The 27132-nt window shown below is 48.1% G+C and overlaps 1 protein-coding gene across 2 annotated transcripts in view; it reads right to left on the bottom strand.

Annotated features, from left to right (window-relative positions):
• The window catches only part of LOC146812807 (alpha-2-macroglobulin-like protein 1), a 747116-nt gene that overhangs the window by 524850 nt on the left and 195134 nt on the right, over nucleotides 1-27132 (bottom strand). For both annotated transcript variants that reach the window (XM_085619917.1, XM_085619918.1), the window contains exon 8: nucleotides 13863-13983. In XM_085619917.1, coding sequence (XP_085476043.1) covers nucleotides 13863-13983 — 121 coding nt within the window. The remainder of the gene's footprint in view (nucleotides 1-13862; nucleotides 13984-27132) is intronic.

Raw genomic sequence — 27132 nt, forward strand, 5'->3', positions numbered from 1 at the left:
GGTGAATGTGTGTATGTGTTTGTGAATATATATGTACTACATATATATTCACTAAACAACAAAGGTTAGTGTGGAGTTATATGTAGGTCTTTTAATAATGGAAACAATACTGTTTTTAAACAAAAAAAACTGAAATTCACCAGTTTTACTTCACTAACATAAGTATACCTTGCATTGCCATAGATTTCATATATCATCATTGATGTGCTATGTGATATCTTAATCAGTGCATCATAGTGGTGCAAGTTACACTTAGGACAGTTCGGTATAACTGGTGAATTCCCATGTTTTAAAACTGTAGTGTTTTCATTACTAGAAGATCATTGTATAACCCCACTATAACCACTGTCTTTTCAGTGAATTTCTAAGGCTTTTTTAGTGCAAGTTAAAACCTTTATTACCTCAATTACATATAACTCCACTTTAATCTCTGTTTAATTCTGTGATTTCTACATAAAATAAGATCTTATTATAATACTTCAGTGGCCGACACTCCACAGTGCATTGCCTTCGGCTATGGGCAGCGGTTGGTTGACCACAGGCTCTGGCTGTGGCCAGGTCCTGCGGCCAAGAACCCCCGGGCGGACTCACGGCGGCCACGCTGGCTCCAGCGAAAGTCCAGTGGGACCGTGACGATCCTAATCTTTATTAGTTCCTAGGGAGGACCCCCCAGGGGGTCACAGTATCCCTTCCATGCCCCCTAATATTTTTTTACTTTTTGGGGGGGAGGGACTCGGGGACCAAGAACCAAAGACCTGTAATGGCGGCCACAACATTTCTCTTCAAGTTGTGGCTAGCCAATCACAGATCTGAGTCACGTGGGTCTATACAATCAGAATATTTTGCTGTTTTTGTACCACAAGACTCCAGTGGGAGTCCAACTGTGCTGGATACTGCTATATTTTTACCCTTAATTTCTCTAAACTGCAGAACAGATTTACACCAAATCACAAAAGACACTCTCTCTGAGTAGAGATCTAGCTTTCTGACAAATTTGGTTTCATTCTGTTCAGCTGTAAATTCCTATGTAAATTGCATTGGGGAGAAAGTGTTTTGGGACCCCGAATCCCCCCACACTTTTTTCTCTGCCCCCACTTGATGGATCACCTGAAAACTTGGATGAACTTTTCTTTGGAACATTTTGTGAAACAGCCCTAAAGTTATTAGCAAAACAAACACATTTCTTCCCGCAGGAACTCTACCTTACGTATAACTCCCACTGTGTAGTTCTAGTTAGATCAGAGTTTCCTTAGGAAGAGTATTTTTTGTTTTGCAAATAAATTTGGGGCTTTATAATGAATTTCCAGTAAATTTTCCCCCCAAAAACATTAATCTTCCTCAGCTCCTTCAAAGTTTCAAATGCACTCAGGGTGATAAATGCAAAAACAACAGTTGATGGACAGAATGCAGAACAATGTCATACATTCACCCCAGTACAGAGATCTGGGCCTAAATCCATCGTTTTTTTGCTCACCATGCCATTCCAGTTTGAACCCAGCCGTATGCAAATCAGTCTTAACCCTGTGCCTCATGGGAACAGTCCAGCCCGAACTGCCAAGCCAGGTCCTCCCTGGACTGGAAACAAGCATCCTAGGAACGGTGTCGGGGTTTCACCCCTCTTCAGCCAGAATAGCTTGATTCCAGTGACATGGAGAGCACGGGACCCACGTCTGGGCATACCCGTCCCACTCAGGGTGACAAATGCAAAAACAACAGTTGATGGACAGAATGCAGAACAATGGCATACATTCACCCCAGTACAGAGGTCTGGCCCTAAATTCATCATTTTTTTGCTTACCATGCCATTCCAGTTTGAACCCAGCCATATGCAATTCAGTCTTGACCCTGTGCCTCATGGGAACAGTCCAGCCCGAACTGCCAAGCCAGGTCCTCCCTGGACTGGAAACAAGCATTCTAGGACCGGTTTCGGGGTTTCACCCCTCTTCAGCCAGGATAGCTTGATTCCAGTGGCATGGAGAGCACGGGATCCACGTCTGGGCATACCCGTCCCACTCGGGGTGACAAATGCAAAAACAACAGTTGATGGACAGAATGCAGAACAATGTCATACATTCACCCCAGTACAGACATCTGGGCCTAAATCCATCGTTTTTGTGCTCACCATGCCATTCCAGTTTGAACCCAGCCAGTCTTGACCCTGTGCCTCATGGGAACAGTCCAGCCAGAACTGCCAAGCCAGGTCCTCTCTGGACTGGAAACAAGCATCCTAGGACCCGTTTCGGGGTTTCACCCCTCTTCAGCCAGGATAGCTTGATTCCAGTGGCATGGAGAGCACGGGATCCACGTCTGGGCATACCCGTCCCACTCGGGGTGACAAATGCAAAAACAACAGTTGATGGACAGAATGCAAAACAATGTCATACATTCACCCCAGTACAGAGATCTGGGCCTAAATCCATCATTGTTTTGCTCACCATGCCATTCCAGTTTGAACCCATCCATATGCAAATCAGTCTTGACCCTGTGCCTCATGGAAACAGTCCAGCCCGAACTGCCAAGCCAGGTCCTCCCTGGACTGGAAAAAAGCATCCTATGACCGGTTTCGGGGTTTCACCCCTCTTCAGCCAGGATAGCTTGATTCCAGTGGCATGGAGAGCACAGGACCCACGTCTTGGCATACCCGTCCCACTCGGGGTGACAAATGCAAAAACAACAGTTGATGGACAGAATGCAGAACAATGTCATACATTCACCCCAGTACAGAGATCTGGGCATGATCCTTCATTCAGGACCAAGAAAAAAGGGGGTGGGGGTCCCAAACATTTGACTTGCCATGCTAATTCCCACAGGAAATATTGTTTCTGGAAATGGCTGACCAGAATTAAATCATATTTGCAAAAAAGTAAGAAGTTTACTCAGAAAGCATGGTTTTTCAGGTTGGCACTAGTGAAGACCTTTTGATTTTACTAAAATAATATGGATAGTATACTTACTTAAATGGGCTCTCAGCCAGCTCTTTTCAACTATTGGTCTGTTGTTGCGTCATTTACATGTTGCTTCCATCTGCTACGGCATACAGCATGGGGCAATTGGTCAACTTACTTCAGCCAACTTCTGGCTTCACTTTGAGTGGCAGCATTTTGTTCTTTCACAAGGAGCACATCGGTAGTTCCCTTCAGTGCCAGAGTTTTTGTTTTTAGTTTATTATTACTTTAGTGTTGCCTTTGTCTATAGAGCCTACTGTAATAGCAGGCCACTTTCTACAAGAGTTGAACAGAGGGCACATTCCACCTTTATCAGTTACTGTCTCCTGCTAATGTTGGTGTAAATTGCTTTTATAGTGGTGTTAGACTTGGGGGTCTCTAGTTGGCACAGGTATGCACTTGTGACAATAGGGACCTCCTCCTCTAGTCAGGGTAAGGGGGTACACTCCTCAAATAAACCCTGCTCACCCCCTTGGTAGCGTGGCACGAGCAGGCAGGCTTATCTCAGAAGGCAGTGTGTAAAGCATTTGTGAACACATACAGTAACCAAGTGACAACACTACAGATGGACACCACACAGGTTTTATATAAAAAATAAGTATTCTTTATATAGATTTACCACATGACCATTAAACGACAAAAACACACAATACTGTTACTTTAGATGGTAGGATTTTGCTTAGTTCTCTTAAGTTCTTAAATGCGACACTTTAAGTCAATGTACCTTTTAGATGCGACACGCAGGGCAATGAAAGTGTTGCAACGATGTTGATGCGATAAAGTTTTTGGTACAAAGAAATAAAGACGTGAAGATCTTCCAGATGCGGCACGCTTCTCCGATGTTGCGAGAAGACTCGACTCCATGCGTCAGCTGCAGCGGCGACACCCTTTACGCGAGGCGACGACAGCGGCTTTGGCAGCGGCACTCTTCTCCGACTTTTGTGAGACGCTTCCGCTCGATGCGATGTTGCAGCGGTGACACACCTTTACGCAATGCGACGACAGCGGCTCCGACGGCGGCACGCTTCTCCGTGGATGCGAGGCGCTTTTCTTGATGAGGTGCAATGCGACAACTACGATGGCTGCGATGGCGACACGCTTCTTCCTCGATGCGAGACTCTTCTCTTGATGCGGTGCAATGCGTCAGTTACGATGGCTGCGATGGCGACACGCTTCTTCGGCGTGGCGAGACTCTTCCTGGATGATGCGAGACGCTTTCGCTCGATGCGATGCTGCAGCGGCGACACACTTTACGAGATGCGACGACAACAGCTCCAACTGTGGCACGCTTCTTCTTGAGTCGCGCTTCCAGCTCCTTGCAACACGCAGTCTCTCAGAAGGCCCAACAACAGCAGCAGCCACTTCCAAAGAACTCTGGGGAGCTGGGGGGTGAAGTCTGTTGTTCCTGAGACTTCAGCAGGAGGCAAGCATTTTTCCAAGTCCTTGGAGATCCTTCACAAGTTGAGCAAAAGTACACACAGAGTTCCTTTCTCCTCTCTTTGGCAGTAAGGCAACCACTGCAGGCCAATCCCCCAGTTTCAGGGATAGTTTCCTCCTCAGCTTCTTCTGGTTCCTCCCTCAGCAGAGGTTCTTCTTGTTTTCCCAAAGTGATCTAATTTCTTGGGATCAGGGTCCCAATATTTATACCCAGAAATGCTTTGTTCTCTGAAGGCAGAGGGGCCTTTGAACAGTCCAAACCAGTTCCTGAGCACTCTGTTTACCAGACTTCTCCTTTCCTTTCACAGTGCAGGGCAGAAACATTAGACGCCCCACAGGAGGTGGAGCCAGCATTGTGGAAGGCAAGTACAGCACTGGAGCACTTTGTTGACAGGATTCCTTCTCTTCATTCACTGTGCAGGGCAGAGACATCAGTCGCTCCCCAGGAGGTGGAGCTAGCATTGTGGAAGGCAGGCACAGCCCTATTCAGGTCCCAGGTGCAACTCCTCTCACCCATCTGGATGCAGATCTCTCTATTCACCACTGGGACACTTCACCCTGTCTCCTGGAATTCCCCAGCCCTGTCACTCAAACTCCAGACAAAGGAATACACACAGCCTAGCAGAGGCAGGTTTGAATGGTTAGACAAGAAAATGCCTACTTTCTAAAAGTGGCATTTTCAAACACAGAATGTTAAAACCAACTTTACTAAAAGATGTATTTTATCATCCTGAGTTCAGGCATACTAAATTCGAATTTCTACCATGTTCCCTGAGTCAGTTAGGATTATAAAATGTAATAACCAAATTGCCCATTCTGGCCTATGGAGAACAGGTAGCCTTGCAATAGTGAAAAACGCAAATGGCTGTAATTCACTATTAGAACATGCCACACACACCAGGGCATATCCTACCTTATCCTTACAATGCGCCCTGCCCTTGGGCCTACCATAGGGATGTCTGATATGAAGAAAAGGGAAGGTTTAGGGACTGGCAAGTGGGTGCACTTGCCCAGTCAGCATGACAGTACCAGACTGCATGCCGGCTCTGCAATGGCAGACCTTAGACACATGTTTACAGGCTGCTTCTGTGGGTGGCACAACCAGTGCTGCAAGCCCACCAGCAGTATTTGGATTACAAGCCCTGGGCACTCCTGCTACACTGTACTAGGGTCTGACAAGTAAACCAAACCAACCAATCATGGAATCACAAATCATACATTAATTTACAATAGGGAGCACTTCCACTGTGGCACTGGACAGCACTGGCACAGTACCCTGAGCAGCTACCACCAGCAAAAAATACATGAGGCACAGCGAAAAATGGAAGGGAGACTCATGCCAATGTGCCAGGTCTAACAAGTGGCATTTGTTTATCTGACTACATGTAGAACTGCACTCCAGTATGTCATGCTTGCCTCTATTTTAATTGAGGGCTACAGTTATACTTGTAAACCACTTCAGTGTGCATGCCCTGCTTTTCTGGATTCTAGTCTGCTTTCAGTGCTCTAGTGAGTGCTTATAGAGACATTTAACTATTATATAACTAATTGAAGCTGTGCCTTTTATTCCAATTTCCTCTTCTATCTATCTATCTATCTATCTATCTATCTATCTATCTATCTATCTATCTATCTATCTATCTATCTATCTATCTATCTATCTATCTATCTATCTATCTATCTATCTATCTATCTATCTATCTATCTATCTATCTATCTATCTATCTATCTATCTATCTATCTACCCAATCAATCAATCAATCAATCAATCAGGCGGTTGTTAAGCGCGACTACTCACCCATAAGGGTCTCAAGGTGCTGGGGGTGGGGAGATGGGGGGCAGGTTCCAGTCCATCAAGGAGGGGGTCTGTCAAAGAGCTAGGTTTTGAGGTTTCTTGCGAAGATGGGAAGCGATGTTGTCTGTCGGAGGTGGAGCGGAAATCCATTCCAGGCTCTGGCCGCGAGGAAGCAGAAGGAGCGGCCTCCCGATCTGGTCTTTCTTGTGCGGGGTAACATGAGTAGGAGAGCTGGGATGATCATAGGGTCCTTTGGGGTGCATGGAAATTGAGTTGGCTGTTCAAGTATGCTGGTCTGGTGTCATGGAGGGCCTTGTGTGCATGGGTGAGCATCTTGAAGGTGACTCTGGCCTCGATGGGGAGCCAGTGGAGTGTGTGCAGGTGCTGGGAGATGTGTCATTGTTTTGGCAGGTTGAGGACCAGTCTTGCGGTGGCGTTCTGGATTTTCTGTAGCTTGCAGTTTAGGTTTATTGCTGTTTATTACAGCGTAGAGTGAGTTGCCGTAGTCGAGTCTGCTGGTGACCATTGCGTGAATGGCGATCTTTCTGTGTTCAAGGGGGATCCATTTGAAAGTCTTACGTAGGAGGTGGAGGGTGTGGAAGCAGGAGGACAAGACGGAGTTGATCTGGAGGTCCATTTTGAGCTCGGAGTCCAGGATGATTCCCTGGTTGCGTGCATGACCTGTGGGGGTGGGTTTCCGAGGGTGGGGGGGCCACCAGGTGTCATTCCAGGCATTGGGGTTTGGGCCCATGATGAGTACTTCTGTCTTGTTGGTATTTAGTTGTAGGCAGCTGTTTTTCATCCATTTAGCGACGGCTTCCATGCCTTCTTGAAAGTTGTGTCTGGCAGTGTTGGGTTTCTTGGATAGGGGGAGGATGAGTTGGGTGTTGTCTGCGTATGACAAGATGTTGAGTCCGTAGGTTCTGACGATGGGAGCGAGTGGAGCCATGTAGACATTGAAGAGCATAGGGCAGAAGGAGGACCCCTGAGGGACTCCGCAGGTGGTTGGTGTAGGGTCCGAGAGGAAAGGGGGGAGTCTGACCTACTGCGTTCTGCTGGAGATGAAGGAGCGGATCCATTCGAGGGCCTTGTCCTGGATTCCTTCGTCGAGGAGTCTGCGTATTAGGGTGCAGTGAGAGACTGTGTCGAACACCGCTGAGTGGTCGAGGAGGATGAGGGCTACTGTTTCTCCTTTGTCCAGTAGGGTGCGGATGTCGTCTGTTGCAGCGAGGAGGGTGGTTTCCGTATTGTGTTTTTTTCTGAAGCCGGATTGGGAGGAGTCGAGGATGTTGTGCTCTTCGATGAATGTGCGAGTTGGCTGTTGATGGCTTTCTCGATGACTTTAGCTGGCAACGGGAGCAGGGAGATGGGTCTGTAGTTTTTGAGGTTGGTGGGGTCCGCCAAGGGTTTCTTCAGGAGGGGGTTGACCTCGGCGTGTTTCCAGTCATCGGGGAATGAGGCGGTCGCCAGGGAGCGGTTGATGGTGTGGCGGAGTATGGGTGAGATGGTGTCGGTGGCTCTGTTGAAGATGTGGTGGGGGCAGGGGTCCTTGGGGGCCCTGGAGTGGATTGACTTCATTGTCTTAAGTGTGTCTTCAGTGGTGAGGGCTGTCCAGTTGTCAATAGCTGGCTTCAGGGTGTCGGGTGTGGTTGGCGGGGGTTCAGTGTGTTGGTTGTCTTCGTCGAAGTTGTTGTAGATGCTCTTGATTTTGTGGTGAAAGAAGGTGCTGAGTTTGTCGCAGAGGTCTTGTGAGGGAGGAATGTCCGTCGATTCGCTGGTGGGTTGGGCGAACTCCTTGATGATGTTGAAGAGTTCTTTGCTCTTGTGTGCGTGTGTGGAGATTCTGTCTTCAATCACTTTTATTCTTGTTTTTCTGATGAGTTGGTGGTGGGCGTTGGTAGCGGCTATGAAGATGTTGTGTGCTTCTGTGGATCTGGTGTTCCTCCAGGCCTTTTCGAGGCGGCGGCAAGTGCGTCTGGACTCTCGAAGTTCGGTGGTAAACCATCTGGCTTTCTTGGCATGGGTGTTGTTGTTTTTCTTGAGGGGGGCTATGGTCTTGGCGCTGTCGTTGATCCATCTGTGCAGGGTTCGGACTGAGGTGTTGGGGTCGTCGTTTCCTGCGATGGTTGGGGTGGAGTTGCTGAGTGAGGAGGTGAGCTAGTCGTCGGTGATTCTGGTCCAGTTTCTTCGTGGGAGCAGGTGCTGGTGTCTGTGGATGGTGGGTGTTCTGAAGGTGAAGTGGACGCATCGGTGGTCAGTCGACGGAAGTTCGGTGGTGTGGCTGAAGGTGATGGAGTTTCCTGTTGTAAAGAGGGGGTCGAGGGGGTCTCGTGCTGAGTGCGTTGGTTCGGCTACGATTTTGCAGAGTCCAATGTTGTGGAGGTTGTCCAGGAGGGATGTGGTGTTGGGGTCCAGTTGGTTGTTGAGGTGGAAGTTGAGGTCTCCCAGCAGGGTGTAATTGGTGGATGCGATGGCATGCGGGGAGATGATGTCCATGATGGAGTTAGTGAATGGTCCGCGTGGTCCAGGGGGTCGGTAGATGAGGGTTCCTCGGAGGGTGGTGGTAGGGCTGGTCAGTATCTTGAAGTGAAGGTTTTCCATCAGGTCTGTGGTTGTGTCAGGGAGTGTGCTCCGGCGGAGGGTGGATTTGTGGATGATGGCGATTCCTCCTCCCAGGCAGGTGGGGCGGTCCTTCCTGGAGATCTTGTATCCTTGGCGAATGGCGATGGCGATGTCTGGACCCGAGATGGTGCTGGTCCAGGTTTCGGTGAAGAACGCTACGTCCAGGGTGGTGCTGTCCGTGAAGTCCCAGATTTTGGTGGCGTGTTTGTGGAGGGATCGGACGTTGAGGAGGATGCATTGCAAGGTCTTCGGTATAGTTTGCAAGGTCTTCGGTACGGGTATCTGCCTAAATATTTGTCTGTCTCTCTGTAATGTTGGTCTGTCCATCATGTTGGTTTGTCTATCTACCTGTTCCTGTCTATCTACCTGTCTCTGTCTATCTATATGTCTATCTGTCTATCTGTCTACCTATCTGTCTATCTGTCTATCTATCTGTCTATCTATCTATCTATCTATCTATCTATCTATCTATCTATCTATCTATCTATCTATCTATCTATCTATCTATCTATCTATCTATCTATCTATCTATCTATCTATCTATCTATCTATCTATCTATCTATCTATCTATCTATCTATCTATCTATCTTTCTATCTAACTGTCTATCTATCTATCTATTTATCCTCTATCAGCATCTGTGTATCTTTCTATCAGTCATCTATCTATTATCTGTCTATTAATCATATATCTATCATATGTCTATCTATCTATCTATCTATCTATCTATCTATCTATCTATCTATCTATCTATCTATCTATCTATCTATCTATCTATCTATCTATCTATCTATCTATCTATCTATCTATCTATCTATCTATCTATCATCTATCTATTATCTGTCTATCTGTCTTTGAAAGACTCTCAACCTATATGTCTTTGCAAGCCTCCATAGTTTTAAACCCTCCCTATTTGTAATAAAGATTTACAAAAGCATTACAATAAAAGCATTAGCAAAGGCAAGAGGTTGGCAGCCAGCATCCAACTGAATTTTAGGTCTGGTGATAGGCAAGACCGTCTGATTTCACTACAATCGTGCATAAAATATTTGGGTTTCAGCTAGACTTCATCCATTTGTCTGTGGGTGTGTCATTCATATTTTTCTTCCACCACACTGTGATTGGGTGTAAATTCATTCAATGTAAATACAAAAAGGTGGGGACACTGTTCCTAGGGAGGTGTGCAGAGTGTCGTCCACTCGCTTAGAAGAAAAGAAAGGAAAGGAAATAGGGATCCTAGGCCTCGGACATTGTAAATACATTCAACCATTTTTGAGAAATTATCATTGAAAGAATGGCTCGGGTTCGGCATGAAGGGGTTAAAAAGTTAGGTATATTTAGACTGTTGGTGTCCAGATATGCTTAATTTAAAGTGGTATACTAAATCCTGATTAGCTGCCCAAAATACAAAGAATATGTTGTGGCAGCCATTACAAGACTTGGGGACATTGTACCTGCGTTCTGAAAATGATTTAAACAAATAAAAGGGCCAGGGTGAGCACAGGGGCATGTCAGGGGGTCCCAAAGGAACCCTTTTAATTGGCGGGCCACAATATGGACCACATGTTGAGACAGCCATTACAGGACTCAGATACATGGCCTTCATTCAAATGCATTGTAGTGTGAGAGTCGATTTTCTGTGAATAAAAAGCATTAGGAACTGAGCTTATTCTATCATTTGGTTGTGTTTACACTGTCCACCATCTTGCCTCAACATCACCATATATCACGTGATGACAACTGCTGGTTCTCATTCTAAATAAAGTATGTCTAGTGTTTACTTAACTAAGCAGAAAGTGTTCTCAAAGAAGTTTCTCATTGTGCTGAATCAAGGACAGTTCCCACTGTCCCAGGCTTATGTTAAAACAATACACTAGCTTAACTCTACCGCAAAGACTGTGAGAATGGTTGAATATCAATGTATTACTATCCTGTGAGAATCCTCAAATGTATTCTGTAGAAAACGTTTTATTCTAACTTTTTCCCCATTGGTGCAAACCCTGAGAATCATGTATTCCCACATAATGCATGAAAGTCTTTGCTCAAAGCCCTATAAAAGTCTGTGGACTTTTGTAACTAGAGAGACCGCTTTCTCCCACCTTAGAAGGCGAATCACTGAATGCCACTCTGCAGCCAATGTTGCTCACCTAGCAAACAGATTTGACGACTTCTTTATGGAAGCTTGGATCACCTCATCTGTGCCGCCACACACGGGGCCATCCACAAAAAATGACCAATCTTGTTTCATTTGCATACTTCATTATGGTCATAGGCCATAAAAGTATTAAAACACAGTTCCGATAAATATTCAATTGTCAATTATTTTTATTTTAAAACAATACAGTAAAAAGTCATAAAATACATCAGTAGTAACACTGATTTAAAAACTATACTATCATACAATCTAGTCTCCTAGCAAAAAACGATATTAAGGGCCTCATTACGATGGCGGGCGGACTTGAGTCTGCCCGCCATCGTAGCGGGCACTGGGACCGCCTGTCTGTAAGGCGGCGGTCCCGCAACCTCCAATTAAGATGCAACCGCCACTGTGGCAGTCGCATCGCCCATACTTTGCATTGTGGCGAGGATGCGTTCAGCAACTCCCGCCACAATGCAAATATGAGGCACTTGCATAACCCTGCACTACGTGGCAGGCACTATGCGGTGCCTGCCACATGGTGCAGGGATATGTAGGTGCCCCCCAGTGCACTTGTCCAAGGCCCAGGGATGAAGGGGGGCCCGCTACGAGACCCTGAATCCGTTTCCACCTTGCTTTTCGTGGCGGGTTTCTCGCCGCGAAAAGACTGGCGGAAAGGGATATCGCAATGTTGGGCTATGTTTTCGTTCCACAAGGCGGTCGGAAAAGGGCCGCCTTACCAAACCGTGGCAGGCGGTCTTTGCGACCACCACTTTGCCGCATCGATTCCCCCCGCCATCGTAATATGGCGGGGGAAATAGCCATTCGATGGCGGAGGGACCGCCACCGCACAGCTGGCGGTGGCGGACCCTCCGCCATCTTAATGACCCCCTTAGTGTCTACAGTCAGTGAGGAGGCTAACACTAGAGTTGGAGTGGAAAGAGATAAAATAATGCTCCAGATAGGCCAGATGCTCTCAAGGTAGTTAGCAATTGAGAACCCTACAACTGGAGACGTATCAACTCTACATATTCTCAGCCCTAGCCTGTAGCATGTAGCATCTGATATCTAGGGAGCAACATGAAGGGACTATCCATTGACTACGCTGTTTACCATATTCCGGGCACAAAAATAATAGATGATCTATCGTTTCATCAGCTCTTCTACATACAGGGCATGATTTATTGTCCTGGTGGTTATCTTTACAAATTTGCTGTGACTGTGGCTAGTGGCAAAATCCACAGACTAAACATGATATATTGTGCTTTAGCAAAGGGGGAATACATTTCATTCAAATAGTTCTCAAAAGACAGGAATGGTTTGAATTCAATATAGAATTTGTTAGCTTCCCCATGTCTGCCTGATGTAGCAGTGCAAACTTCTCCTGTTTCCAGAAGGTGGCCATCAGCTTTTTCATAGCAATTAGGAAAATAGTGTGTGGATCTTGCCAGTGCTCTTGAAGACCTAACAAAAAACAAGACTGTTTTACAAAGTTCTCAACCATGGAGCTTCCTCCTGCCCTGGGCCCTGGCTAGAACATTCTTGTGTCCCTCTATATAACTGGCCAACTCTGGGGTCGACCAGACTCGAAACCAATGCAATATTGGTCTCAGATGAATTAATTGGGCTACAGACTGAATCCCTAGGTCATGCTTAAAAAATAAAGGGGAGCTTTGGGGGATTTTAAGCATCTCCCTTAGAAAAATATTCTCCGCCGCTTCCAGGTCATCCAAATGACTGTGATCCCACAATTCTGCACCATAGGTATCAGTGGCCACAGCTTGAGCCCTCTAAACCTCTAGCATAAGGGAAATTGGTTAAAGGCTGACCTATCAAATATGGCACCCCTTCACTGGAGCAGTAGTCGCTGTGTGGAAGTCTCTAACACATGAATTTAGGAAACTAACCCCAGTATGCAACTTCAGAACACACCTGACACCCCCTCTTCAAACAATTCCAAACGTAGACTTTTCCTTCCGTAGCTGACCTTCTGTACCCTTGAGTACACAGACTTGAAATTTCAATGTTCTATTTTTGATCTCTTTGACAATTGTTCCTCTCATTTTCTTCAATTTTCCAAGCCATAAAGATACTTCTACTCATTAGTAAATTGTAGAGTTATGCTTTGCAATGTAGCATTATACTCCAACACCCACCATCATACACCAACATGTATCAGAATATTGTAGACTAAACAATGTCTGGCAAAAATATTGTTTTGTAAATATTGTTTAGAAAATGATTGCAGATTTTTGCTAAATGGCCTATTAGTACATAGGTTGTTTTGCAAATTGTCATTTCATTTGCAAAAGTCACTGCATTTTTTGAGAATCAGATTTTTGCACATTTGTCCCTTTTGTCCTTCGCGTATCCCTCGCCATTTCCTATTCACAACTCCTTGAGAAAGGCCCCTCATTGTTGTCTCTTTCTTGCATGTTCTCCTGAAAAGAAAGGGGATCATTTGAAGTGCCCTGTAATTCTGATCTTCCAGGTAACTGGAGTTACCAGCCTGGCTGCAATTAGGAGATCAGCAGCAACACCTCTCATTTTGTTTCTCCCAGAGACTGCGGCTACTGAAGTCGCAGTAACTATTACCCCTTGTAATGGTAACACATAAGGGAGGTGGGGAGGAATGAACTAAAAGGGGAAAAATCAGGGGCACTCATAATGTGGCCCAAAAAGTGAAAACTGGAAAGAGATTCTTCTTTGGGATATTAAGGTTCAAGGCCCTCTCCCTTGGTCTTCTGTGCATTGATTGCCAAAATAGTCTGATCGTCAGAAGCACTATTATCTTCACCTGGGTTATCTTGCTCTGTTTTCTTAATTAGTTACATGATTACATTTTATTTTCTCGGGGTTGTAGATTCTCTGGGTACATTTTCTCCTTTGGGAATAAACTACTAGGTATATCCAACAGATATACTCACCTTACCCTGAAAGGTGGGGCAGTCGGGTTCACTTGAGGGGGGGGGGAACCACCTGTAGTAATAAGGTGTATTGCACAGCGTCCCGTTCATAGTCCCGTGCACCGGCATGCCATAAGTGTACCTGTTCCAAAGAGATTGTGTTAGGAATCACAAAGCATAGCATCCCAAAATGTCTAATATGTTGCAGCTGAGTTACCCTCTTTACTCCTGAGGCCCATTTTTGCCTTCTGTTCCCCGTGCTCTTGTGTGCCCTTTTGCTCCGTCTGTGCCTCGCTGCCCGTTTTTGCCTTCTGTACCCCAAGACCCCTGTTGTGCCTGCTCGCCCCCCTCGCTGCTCCCGTGGCTGCATCCCCTGCAGCCCCGCCCCCTCCGTGCCCATTCGCTGCCCCCTGCCACCCGCCTCCCGCCTGCTCCTCCCTCCCACCTCCCCTTAAATGGCGGCCGCTGCGCGGTGAGGAGAGCGACCCTTGACCTTCCAGGTAGGTCGCTCCCCCCGCTGCAGCTCCACCTGCGTTCCTGCTGTTACCGCCAAAGTCGAGGCCCTCCTCCACCCGCAGGCTACCACCTGCGCCTCATCCCTGGTGGCCAGTGGTGGCCTTAGGTTTGTATGTTTCTCTGAGTGCCCTGTTGCCCCATTACCGTTTTCTTCTGCTCTGTGTGCCCTTTTGTTCCTTCTGTGCCCGCTGCCCATTTTTGCCTTCTGTTCCCCATGCTCCTGTGTGCCCTTTTGTTCCTTCTGTGCCCCGCTGCCCATTCTGTTCCCCGTGCTCTTGTGTGCCCTTTTGCTCCTTCTGTGCCCGCTGCCCGTTTTTGCCTTCTGTATCCCGTTCCCCCTGTTGTGCCTGCTCGCCCCCCTCGCCGCTCCCGTTCCTGCCGCTGCATCCCCTGCGGCCCCGCCCCCCTCCGTGCCCATTTGCTGCCCCCTGCCACCCGCCTCCCGCCTCCCAGCTGCTCCTCCCTCCCACCTCCCCTTAAATGGTGGCCGTTGCGCGGCTGTGCCGCTGGTGCGCCAAAGGCGCGCCTAAGGCAAGCCAGTCTGCGCCTGGACCGCGCCCAGCGCCAGAACCCCTGACCCCCACACCAGCCATGAAGACCGCCTCCGATACGACGCCAGCACCCTCAATGCTCTCAACTCAGGACGGACCCTCCCCTGCTGCAGGGCCACCCAAAGCTCACCCATGGTCCCTTCGCCTGCCGGAACTGCAGCTTCTCCTGCATCGAAGATGCCGAGACACCCGCCACGACAGAACACAACCAGCTCCGATGCATCCTGATCAACACCCGCTCCGCATGCAACCACGCCATCGAGCTCTGGGACCTACTCGACACCGCATCACCAGACGTCGCCTTCCTGACCGAGACCTGGATGAACGAAGCCTCCTTTCTAGATATCGCCATAGCCATCCCCGACGGATACAAGATCGCCCGCAGAGACCGCACCAACGGAGTCGGAGGAGGAATTTCCATCGTCCACAAAAAGACCATCAGGGTCTCAACAAACACCGACGACACTCTCAGCACCGCCGAACACATGCACTTCCAGATCCATACGGACCCCAAGACCACACTAAGAGACACCCTCATCTACAGACCACCCGGACCCCTTCCACAATTCTGCGACGCCATTGCCGACTTCATCAGCACTCATGGACTGACCTCCACCGACTACATCCTCCTCGGAGACCTGAACTTCGATCTGGAGAACAACAACAACAGCAACTCCTCCACCCTGATAGACAACCTCGCCAACCTCGGACTGGAACAGCTCGTCACGACGCCGACCCAGATCGCCGGACACACGCTCGACGCCATCTTCAACTCAAGCCCCCACGTCTCCTTCAGCCACGTCTCCGGACCCAACTGGACCGACCACCACTGCATCCACTTCACCTTCCGGAAACCCGTCGCACATCACCGCACCCTACAGATCCCCCGTCGCCGCTGGGGCAAAATCACCGAAGTACAACTACAGACAAACCTCGCACTCAACCCACCGACCAACCCCTCCAACCCCGACGATGGTGCGCGCACCCTCAGACACTAGATGGACAACTGCGCCAACACCTTAGCCCCGCTGAAAAAACAAACCCTCAAAGACACCAGCAAGAGAGCCAACTGGTTCACCCCGGAACGCCTATCGTCAAAGCGCACCTGCTGGAAGTTGGAGAACATATGGGACAGCGGGAAGTCGCCGGGCAGCCGCGCAGCCCACAAAGACGCCATCCGCAACCACCACCACCTCATCAGGACCGCCAAGAGGACCTCCTTCAAAGACTGCCTCGACAACAGCGCACACAACAGCAAGGAGCTCTTCAACGTCGTGAAGGAACTCTCCAACCCCAGCTCCAACGCCAATGACATCCCGCCGTCACAAGCCCTGTGCGACTCCCTCGCCACCTTCTTCCACCGCAAGATCGCCGACATCCACGACAGCTTCAACCCCCGGACGACCCTAACAGGCCCCAACACGCCGGACCCACCACACCCCACCGACCACAACCCCCTGACAACCTGGGACAACGTGAGCATCGAAGACACAATCAAGACCATGGGCACAATCCACTCCGGCTCGCCGTCCGACCCTTTTCCTCACCACATCTTCAACAAAGCCGGCAGCTCCATCGCACCCCACCTGCGCAACATCATCAACCTCTCCTTCGAGACCGCGACCTTACCTGAGAGCTGGAAACACGCAGAGATCAACGCCCTACCGAAGAAACCCAAGGCGGACCCGAGCGAACTCAAAAACTTCCGGCCCATCTCCCTGCTTCCGTTCCCAGCTAAGGTCATCAAGAAGATAGTCAATATCCAGCTCATCCGCTACCTCGAAGACAACAGCATCCTGAACCCCTCCCAGTCAGGATTCCGCAGCAACCACAGCACCGAGACCACCCTCATCGCCGCCACAGACAACATCAGGATCCTACTGGACAACGGCGAGATGGTGGCCCTCATCCTTCTGGACCTCTCCCCGCCTTCGACACCGTCTGCCACCGCACACTACGCACACGACTCCACGACGCAGGGATCCGAGACAAGGCCCTGGACTGGACCTCCTCCTTCCTCTCCGGCAGAACCCAGGGAGTCCTCCTCCCCCCGTTCCGACGCCGACAACATGCAACTGTTCCTCTCCCTCACCAAGGACCCCCTCACCGCCAAATCCAACCTCCACCAGGGAATGAAGGCCGTCGCCGACTGGATGGAGGATAGCTGCCTTAAGCTGAACACAGACAAGACGGAGATCCTCATCCTCGGGCCCAACCCCTCAGCATGGGACGACTCCTGGTGGCCCGCATCGCTGGGGAAACCCCCCGCACCTACCAACCACACACGCAACCTGGGAGTCATCCTTGACTCGAAACTCACCATGACCAAACAAGTCAACGCTGTCTCCTCCACCTGCTTCAACACCCTCCGTATGCTCCGCAAGATCTACAGATGGATCCCAAAAGACACAAGGAAAACAGTCACCCAGGCCCTAGTCAGCAGCAGACTCGACTACGGAAACGCCCTCTATGCCGGAGCCCCGACCAAGCTCATCAACAGACTGCAAAGAATCCAGAATGCCTCTGCACGCCTGATCCTCGACGTCCCGCGCCGCGACCACATCACCCCCACCTGAGGAACCTGCACTGGCTCCCCGTCGACAAAAGAATCTCCTTCAAGCTCCTGATCCACGACTCAAGACATGGCTGTTCGACCAGTAGCAACAGCACCCCCCCCCCCACTCCCCACCCTCAGCGCATTGAAACCCTTGCGGGTAAGTAGTGCACTTTCCAAATTATTTGATTGATTGATTGATTGATTGATTCCTGTCCCAGGAATAGCTTGGTAAATGCATGGGAAAGGAATGTCATGCTCTTGTCACGCACCAGAGTAACATCAGTGGTCTTGAAATCAGGCGGTAATATCAGGAGAAACTGAATACATTCTGGTGATTGTGGAGGTGAATGGATTCTGCTGAGCAAGTAATTGGAGAGGGATATTCAAGTCAGGGGTAACCCACATTGGTCCTGGGGCTTGCATTGATGCCTCATTTCCAGGGTACAATAAATAAATAGATAAAATGTATGTAGCTGTCACTGTAAAGGTCAGGCATAGATCTGAATCTGTGCTGGGCACCTCTGCTCTAGAAGATACTATAGACATGCTCCAGCCAGAGTTAAGTGGGGAAGACATCTCTGACTGTGTGGGCTGCTTATAGCAAACATTCTTGCACACAAGGGTTTTTAATATCATTTTATTTTTGGCACACTATCACCTAAGCCAAAAGGTGCAAATAATTGGTTAGTCATTCAGGCTCAGGGGTGTAGTTATCGTTACTGGGGATCATGAGCATTAGAGTGCCACTGCACCCCAATTATGGCTGTCCTTTAGTATCTGACAGGGAACCGGGGGTTACATTTTCCTTCCTTGCATTAGGGTCATGACAACCTTGTTATCCCATGGACCAGACCCTCTACCTTGCCCACCCTGCCCTAGACTACTCTTTCTACATTTCAAACTTTGCACTGTCTTTCTGCCAAAAACGCAGACTCCGATCACAACTGGCCCTGCTTCTGAAACTTTCTTCATTCAAGAAATGGTTGGGCCATCATTCTCAGTACAGATTGTCAGGTTCTGGCATCTCTATCAGTTATGTTATGTTATAATGGATTTGTATAGCACACGTACACCGGATTGGTTTCTTGGCGCTTCTTGGATAGGTGACGAAGGTATTATGAATCAGTGGGTTAGTTGAATGCCTGTTTGAAAAGCCATGTTTTTTGCAATTTACGGAAGGTCGTGATATTTGTACAGCTTTTGATCTCTAGGGGCAAAGAATTCCAGTACCTTGGGCCCAAGAAGGCAAACCTAGAGCCGCCAAATCGTTTCTGTTTAAAAGAAGAGATTGTCAGAAGGTGCAAGTGAGTGGATCTCAGATTCCGATTAGGAATATATCTAGTGATTAAGCTGTCAATGAATTTAGGGTTTTTGCCATTCAGAGATTTAAATATGATGCAGCCCATCTTAAAGGCGCACCTTTGTGATATGGGTAGCCAATGTAGTTTCCTAAGAAGGGGGGAGACGTGTTGGTGTTTGTTTTCCAGCAAGATCAGCCTAGCTGCTTGGTTCTGTATCAATTGTAAACAGTAGTTAAGATAGGCTGGGATACCGAAGTATAAGGAGTTGGCATAGTCAATCAGACAGATTATGGATCCTTCACAACCACATGGAGCTCCAAAAATATGTATAGGTCGGTCTGTTCACTCACACCTGATTCTCCACTAATACATGTGTTGGACAAGTGAAGTTTCAATGTATCCTCAAGCACTTTACACTCCTTTTGCCTCACTTCAAGCCTAAGCACAACTACAGGTTTGCTTCAGCATAATTGGAGACCCCTCCTAGCCTCACACGCTACACTGGGGGGCATATTTACAAACCCCTAGCGCCACCGGAGCGTCATTTTCTTTGACGCTCCGGTGGCAAAGTCTACTGGACCATATTTACAAGGACAGACAAAGCCACTTTGTATGGATTCACAGCACCTTGTAAATATGGCCATCTTTCATACAGTATTTGTTGTGTCATGGGTGTTGCTGTGGATGTTTCGAAGCAACACCCATGGTTTTTTGACACTGGTCCAGATTTGCAAGGATTGGTAAATATGAGGCAGTACCAAATACTAACACCCCTCAAGGGGAGGCATTAAAGTGGCGCCACGAGGAGAAATACTTGTATTTCTCCTCGTTTTTTGCTCTTTCTATGTGTGCTGCTTGCTGCAGCACATATAGAAGGATCAAAACACCATTAATGATTGTTTTTGTGCAGGAAGGTGTTCCTTCCTGCACAAACACAATCATCCCTGGAACGCAGGCACCCAAGGATGCCTGTGCTGGCGCACAGCTGCTATTTTAGCAACGATGCAGGGCGAGAGTACAGGGGTGCATTGTATTCCTGTAAATACGGCACATCCCCCCGTTCTGAAATGACGCAGCTCGGCGCAGCAAAATTGCTTGCGGCACAACGCTGCGCTATTTTATTGTAAATATCCCCCTAAGTGCTCACCAATGCCATACTGTAAACCCACACACTACCATCCATACCTAACAAATGCAGCAGTCTTTTAAACAATTTGAGTATGAAGCGCTGTACAAAAGTTACATTATGATAAACGTGTAGAGGTTTAGGTGAAGAAGTACAACAATTGCTTTAATTCTTGATACATCCCTGTTCAAAAATGCAGCTCTTAAATAACTCTCAATTGAAGAAGCACTAGACCTTCCAATAGAATCCCTGAATCTGTGTTTGCAGAGAGCAACTATATTCCTTTGAAGGTGCCATATTTAGCAAGGATAACAGCACCTGTTTCAAGGGGGCTGTCCTTACATTTCTATACCGGATAAAAAGTTTCGCAATATTCTTGGAATATGAAAGGTCTTCAGCAGGTAGGACCTCTTGACACAGAGTCGTAAACTGGCCATGTTCTCAAAATCTCAACCAATAAAGTTGCTCTAGGAACCTCTGTGTGGGGACCTGGAGTGTTTGCATTACCATTAAAGTCTCAAAATATTTAAACACTCTCTCTTATTATCAGTAATAAATATCCTAGCACTAACAGTCTATGGATATTAGAACTAAGCTGCTTGAGAGGCAGCTACTGTCTGTGTGAGATGATGTCCTGAAAGCGATCTATCAGTTATATGGCGGTGTTTACACCGCAATACCTCTACAACGCAGGTATTACAACGCAAGTCATTACAATGACTTGCACTGGATGCCGCTCTAAGACAAGGAATAGTATGATTTACTATTCCAACACCGTCCCTACTGTAACGTAGGCTGGAGTTGGAATAGTAAATCATACTATTCCTAAGTCCAGCACCCTCCAGCGCAAGTCGTTGTAACGACTTGCGCTTTAATACCTGCGTTGTAAAGGTATCGCGGTGTAAACACCTTGATGTAATGTCGCATATTCGTCCAGAAAGGCTGTAGGACAGCGCTTCCCAAACTGTAGGTTGGGACCCACTGGTGTGTTGCGAGCCGAATTTAGGTGGGTTGCGAAAGTCCTGGTCTATATGTAAGTAATATTTAAAATGCTTAGCCCTGTTTGTGCACAAGTGTGAAGGCGTTCAACAATGTACCTATGCCCAGTTTTAAAACAAGCCATTGCAAGTAATCCCAAGCAAACCTCCAGGTGAATCTTCAAGTATTGTTGCTGTTGCTACTTCTCCACAAACCCATTTCAACAGAGAATGTGCTAACTATGAGTAATCACACACAACCATACCACTTGTGGAGGATAATTCTGAATTTGTCCTTTGCACCAGGCTCTTAGCTTTCTGGAATGCTCATGCGCCTCCTTAGTGATGGCAGTATCCACTTGTAAGCAAACATCAACTACAGAACTGATTCTAAACACTGACTGGACCAGGACGCGGGATTGTCTCCAGCAGAAGATTCCTTAGAGCCGTGCATAGAAAGGAGGGAGATGCATGGTGCCGCATACATCCAGTTGCCCTGATGAACTGATGCATGAGAGAGCCTGACGTGAAAAGCGAGGCAGAGAACTGCTGAAGAGGGTGCAACATATGTGGACTGTGCACACAAACTTCCAGAAAATGACAGCTTTAAGTGGCGTGCTGGGTGGCTCTGGATTGCTAAAGGCGCGCCATTCAGACAGTTGCCTTTGGGGCAGTTGTACATTTGAGAACAGGTCATCCTTCTGCTACTGTACCCTTCTGTGCTATGGTGAAGTGTAGTTGGCTAAATGGGGAAATACAATAAGGGTAAACCAAGATGGGACAACAGTGATTTTCATGTACTCTAAGCATCCATTGCATGCCTCCAGAGAGATTCTGTAGGTGACGCTGACCCTCTGCAGTAGGCATTTCCGTTCCTTGGTGCCTTTCCTTCAACCATTGTTCTTCAGAACATTGAACAGAAACATTTATTACACTGGGCCCTGATCACCTTGGACTCGACCAAGCGTTCATGGTGCTAAGACTTATTTCATACAGATCAGCAGCACTCTCCGATGATGATGGCAGGTAAAGAACAACTTAGAGCAAAAGCCAGTTGCTTCATCCCAACCATCCAAATTTAAACCATCATGCCTCACACTTGTGAGCTGGATTTTACAAACCTATGACCTTCTTCTAGAGATGATGGATGTTTTCCTAGTGGCATGATGCCAGTTCAAGCAAAAAAAAAACAAAGGAGGGAATGAAGAGGGGTGAAAGTAGAATCGTCCTCCTCTAGAAACCTTAATACAACAAAAAGATTCTACCACTTTACAGTATATCCCTCCTTGTTTGGAAAGCTATAGTGTTGGGAAAATTGTGTTTAACCCAAACATTTGTCATGGGAAACACTATGGGGTCTATTATGATGTCGGGCGGATCGCCACTGCCCGCATAGCGGTGGCGATCCGCCCAACATCATCCCCCGTCCGCCTCCCATTCCCCCGTGCCATATTATGTTGGCGGGGGGTACTGCTGGGGACGGGAAGACCGTCTGCCGCTTTTCTGCCCGGTCGACGAGTCGACCTAGCAGAAAAGGGTTGAATATGGTGGCGGTGTCTGCTAGACACCGCCATCAATATTACAATGTCAGCAGGAATCAGCCATTCCGTGGTAAGGCATGCAGATTCCTCAGTTGGGGGCCCAAGATGTTGGTGGGGTGGGGGGCACATCGGGGGTACCATTTGCATGGATGACTTGGCAGGCACCACGCGGTGCCTGTCACGTTGTGCATGCAAATGCACAAGTGCCTTTTTAGGTCTCGCCTGACCCAGCGCATGCGCTGGTCTGGCGAGACTTATTGAGAGGGCTCCAAAAAGTGCTACCAGGCCAGCCTAGAGCTACAGTGCATGTGCGCGGGCGCGCGCGCAGCGCTTTACCGTGATTACTTTCACTTTCGCTGCTGCACAGCCGCTTTGAAGTTTGATCGCGATCACTTTTACTTTCGCGACCGCTTTGCATAGCCAATAGGTCTCGCTTTTGGAACCTTATAAGTATTTAGTTATGCAACTGTTGCATAGCTAAGCACTTACAAGGTCCCAAAGGCGAGACCTATTGGATATGCCAATGCTTGTTTGGATTGTGGCAGGTGCTGCTGACAGCACCGCCCGCTGCAATGCAAAAAATGTGGGATGTGCCCGCCAGTGTGGCAGGCGCATCCTAATTGCACATGCGGGACCGCCGCACACATAGCGGGCGGTCCCATTTCCTGGGGCGTTGGCGGGCAAACTCTAAGTGGTTTTAAAATACCGCTCACATACTAAGAGTTCCTCAGTGTCATGCTTCATCATGGGGATCTTCCCGTCCCTCTACGGGGCGGGGCAGGCTGCAACCTACGTGGGCGCGGGAGCACTTAGTTAAGTGAAAAGATTATGTGTGGTGCAAAGGCAGGAGTGGTTGGTTCAAAGAAAGGGATAGTGGTGCAGATTAAAAGTTACCTGGCTAGTGGAAAAAAAAGATGTATGACTTTTCCTCATGAACTAAACAGCACATCCCCGGCGGCCATCTTTGAGAAAAAATATAACTCTAGTGTTCTTTTTCCGGGATTAGCGGGCTTTTCACGGTGCGGGTAATATAAATAGGAGCTCCGAACGCTCAAATGACTTTCCACGGAGCCACGAGAAAGTAATTCCTGGCGAGTGAGCATCCTTGACATGTGAGTAAGACCCGAGCGGGTCTTTAAATATACCTTCTCCTGGTCTGAAAGCAAAACAACTACTTTAACCCAATCTAACACTATATTCTCTATAGGCTCTCCCTGCAGTGTTTTGCCAAACATAGCCCATTTCCCGACCGCCGCAGTGCGACGCGCACCGCCATCAAAGTGCGCCCGTAACCGCGGCGGTGGGAGCCAATGGAGACCCTCCGTCGTGTGGAATGACGTCCGCCCTGCTCCACACCACCCGGTCACGACTGCCATGGATCCTGCTCTACATGTCTTTCCGGTGCTGTACCTGCTACATTACCAGAAACTAATGGACCACCACGGACGCCGCCGCAGTTACGCAAAAAAACAACACACAACAGACACAGGGTCCAAATCCACATCAGACACCCTGGTGGGGACAGGGACACATCCACAAGGACACCCACACATCACCCACCTTCCGCCAAGTCACCCCTCTGCATCCTGGACACACAGCTACCGCCATCATGCAGCAATGTCCCGGTCACGTCACCGCAGCAGTGGCAGCACAGGAAACACACAACACACAGCACAGTAGCACAGGGCCAGGGAGACACACACACCACCACACTCAGGGAAACAAAAATTAGGACAAGCACCAAATGAACACATAAAAGGAATTAACATCCAAATGGACACACAGCCTGCAGTCACACATACATACCACAGACTGACATACAGACACATACACACCCCACATGCCAACACCAATGGAGCACAACAAATAGGGAAACCAAAGTGAGCTGCACACAAATGGAAGGCCATGGAGACACACAACAAGCATGTGTACATCACATGCAAGACAAGGAACAGAGAACAACACCCTCAGACCATCAAATCACACATGGCTGGCACAGTGAGTGAACTCAAATCACAGACAGCTCAGTGCAACAACCCAGGAAGACTGCAAGGCAAACCACGTATAGGCACAAGGATAAAAGGAATGAGGAAATTCGATTTTCGATCTCGCTTGTATTTAGCCACCATTTTGTGTCCCACCACCATTTTGTGTTGCCGTCACTCAGGCAGCACAATAAATGAAGTTTTTCTGCTGATCACTGCGACGTGTCAAAATAACCTCCTGCCTCTGTTTACGAGACTGATGTCAGGGACTGGCTGAGTCCACTAATCCCCGTCTGGTCCGACTGATCCCTGTCTCAACTGTTTGTTGGTTCGCACCATTCTTTCCTGACTTTATCTTATCTTCTGGCCTTCGCTATTCTCTACTTGTATTCTCTCATTTCACAACTGTCCTCCAAGGCATACAAATGTGCCCTGCCACCTGTAAATACACTATCATTGATTGACTTGTGGGGAGGGGTGACACACACGGTTGGAGGAGAGGCTTTGGGTTACTTGGTATCTTGTTTTCAAACTCTTCTCATTGGTTATGTCTTGTTTTCAAACTTTTCTCATTGGTTAACCATGTATGTATTGAGAGTGTTCTTTGTTAATCTTATGCTATCTATGTGCTATAAAAGATTGTGCGCCACGGAGTAAAGTGGCAGTCTCCTAAGAACATTCCGAGTGTACTTCTGGGACAACTGTACTTAGCTGCAGCTAATAAACCTGATCTTCTACGCTTAACAGAGTGCCCTGTGTCTCTGTTCAACAAAGCAGGTGAACTCAGAAGATGAAGGCGTACCCTGCGCCGCCAGGCCCATAAGGCCTAGGTTCTTCAGGAAGGCCCTGAAGTCAAACTGTGAACAGCCACACATCCATACAACTACTTCACAGGAGTACACCAGCACTACTACACACAGGGCCCATTGACACACTCCATGACTGACAAACACCAGTAGGAATCTACACACATACCCCCCCCCCCACACCAGCAGCACACAACACCAGTGCCAAACACACTGAAGGCTGGCAGTCAAGACACACACAAAGAACCACACACCCTGGAGGGTAGCCACAAACATTACACACACACAGGGATGCCACAACAAATGTCTGCACAAAAACAACACACAAACACATAACTCAACAGAAACACACACAGAACCACAACAACAACAGACATGCCCTGTACAGCCAAACTGTGGAAAGAGAATGGGAACACAGACACAACAGGAGTGCACAACCTCATCACTCAGGAACAATGCACAGACAACATACCACAACACACACAAGAAGTGCACCATCACAGAACAACACAGCCACATCAAACAAACAACAGATGCACAGGCAGAAAAAACACATAGCAAACACAGCTGGACATCAGGGGATACACACCAGGCAATGACAAGCCAACATACACACACAGCACTGCATGTACAACAAGCAGTGTGTACACACCAAGCCTACCAGCCACACCCAGACATCAGTGACAGAACAGCAACCCACACAACACCAATCAGCACAGCACAAAGACAAAGGCACACCCAGGAAGTGAAGCAACAACACAGCCAACACACACACATCCAACACAACACCAACAGATGCACAAGTCTGGGACACAAAGGTGGAAACAACTTGACCAGGGGACTGGGCAGCACACACAGTTGAACTGCATAGGAGCAACCATGACTGAAAAACAGCACAAGAACATCACATACAACCCATTGGTGAAATGCCCTGAGTGATACATTGACCCTGGCCAAAGAACTGCACCACAAAGCACAGTGTCACAAATGAAATGATGGGGAGGCACATATACATGTAAACCAAGGGGACAGCTGACACCGAAGTGAAGTGTACTGCATGTCAGTAGGGACATGGTAGGAGTGTACCATACACAAAGAGAGGGAGTGCACACCCACAATGGGTAGGCATCTAAAGCACAGATAGGGGATGGGATGTCAACACACACAATATGCCACACTGGAGGCAAGAAGGCACCATGTGACAGTAATGCATGAGAAAACAACCACAATGGCAGTGTGGAACAGCAGGTCTGCACAGTCTCCACAAACAGCAACAAAACACATGGATGTGCAACAAAACACAACACTGACTTGCCAGTCACACACTCTGCATACTCACAAGTGACAAAAACAACAAGTAGGAGTCAGACAGAACTGCAAGGACACACCAACACACTGCACAGTGCACAACATACATCTCACACATGTGCATACAACCACATCCACAGGGCTGAGCAATCAAAACAACAGGCACACAACTCGTGGGTGACACATGTGTGTAGTTGACAATGCAGGGGCATGAACACATCAACACTCCCCACAAACCCACCCCCTTCACACTGCACACTACCTCACCATCCAAGAGCACACATGGAAAGTAAGGCATGGGACTAGGATGACTGGCCATCACAAGATGACCACACACATACACCACTGGGCACACATAAAGGAAGAACACACATACATGATGACCCTGGCCAGCCTGCCTGCAATACTGTGTGCAGAAACCCACTCTGTGCTGGCAGTGCCCCCCAAACTGACATGTGTACAATATAGCCAACATGAACTAAATAAGCAAATGACTACTGCTAACCATTGTAAATTGACACCATTGCCACCACAAGTATCTGGGTCAGGAAGAACTGAAGACCCTGCCACCCCTGAAAAAAAGAGAGTATGTGAGCCCAAACATTGACTATGTTGAAGTGGCA

This window comes from Triturus cristatus, chromosome 7 (assembly GCF_964204655.1).
Source record: "Triturus cristatus chromosome 7, aTriCri1.1, whole genome shotgun sequence".
Classification (NCBI taxonomy): domain Eukaryota; kingdom Metazoa; phylum Chordata; class Amphibia; order Caudata; family Salamandridae; genus Triturus; species Triturus cristatus.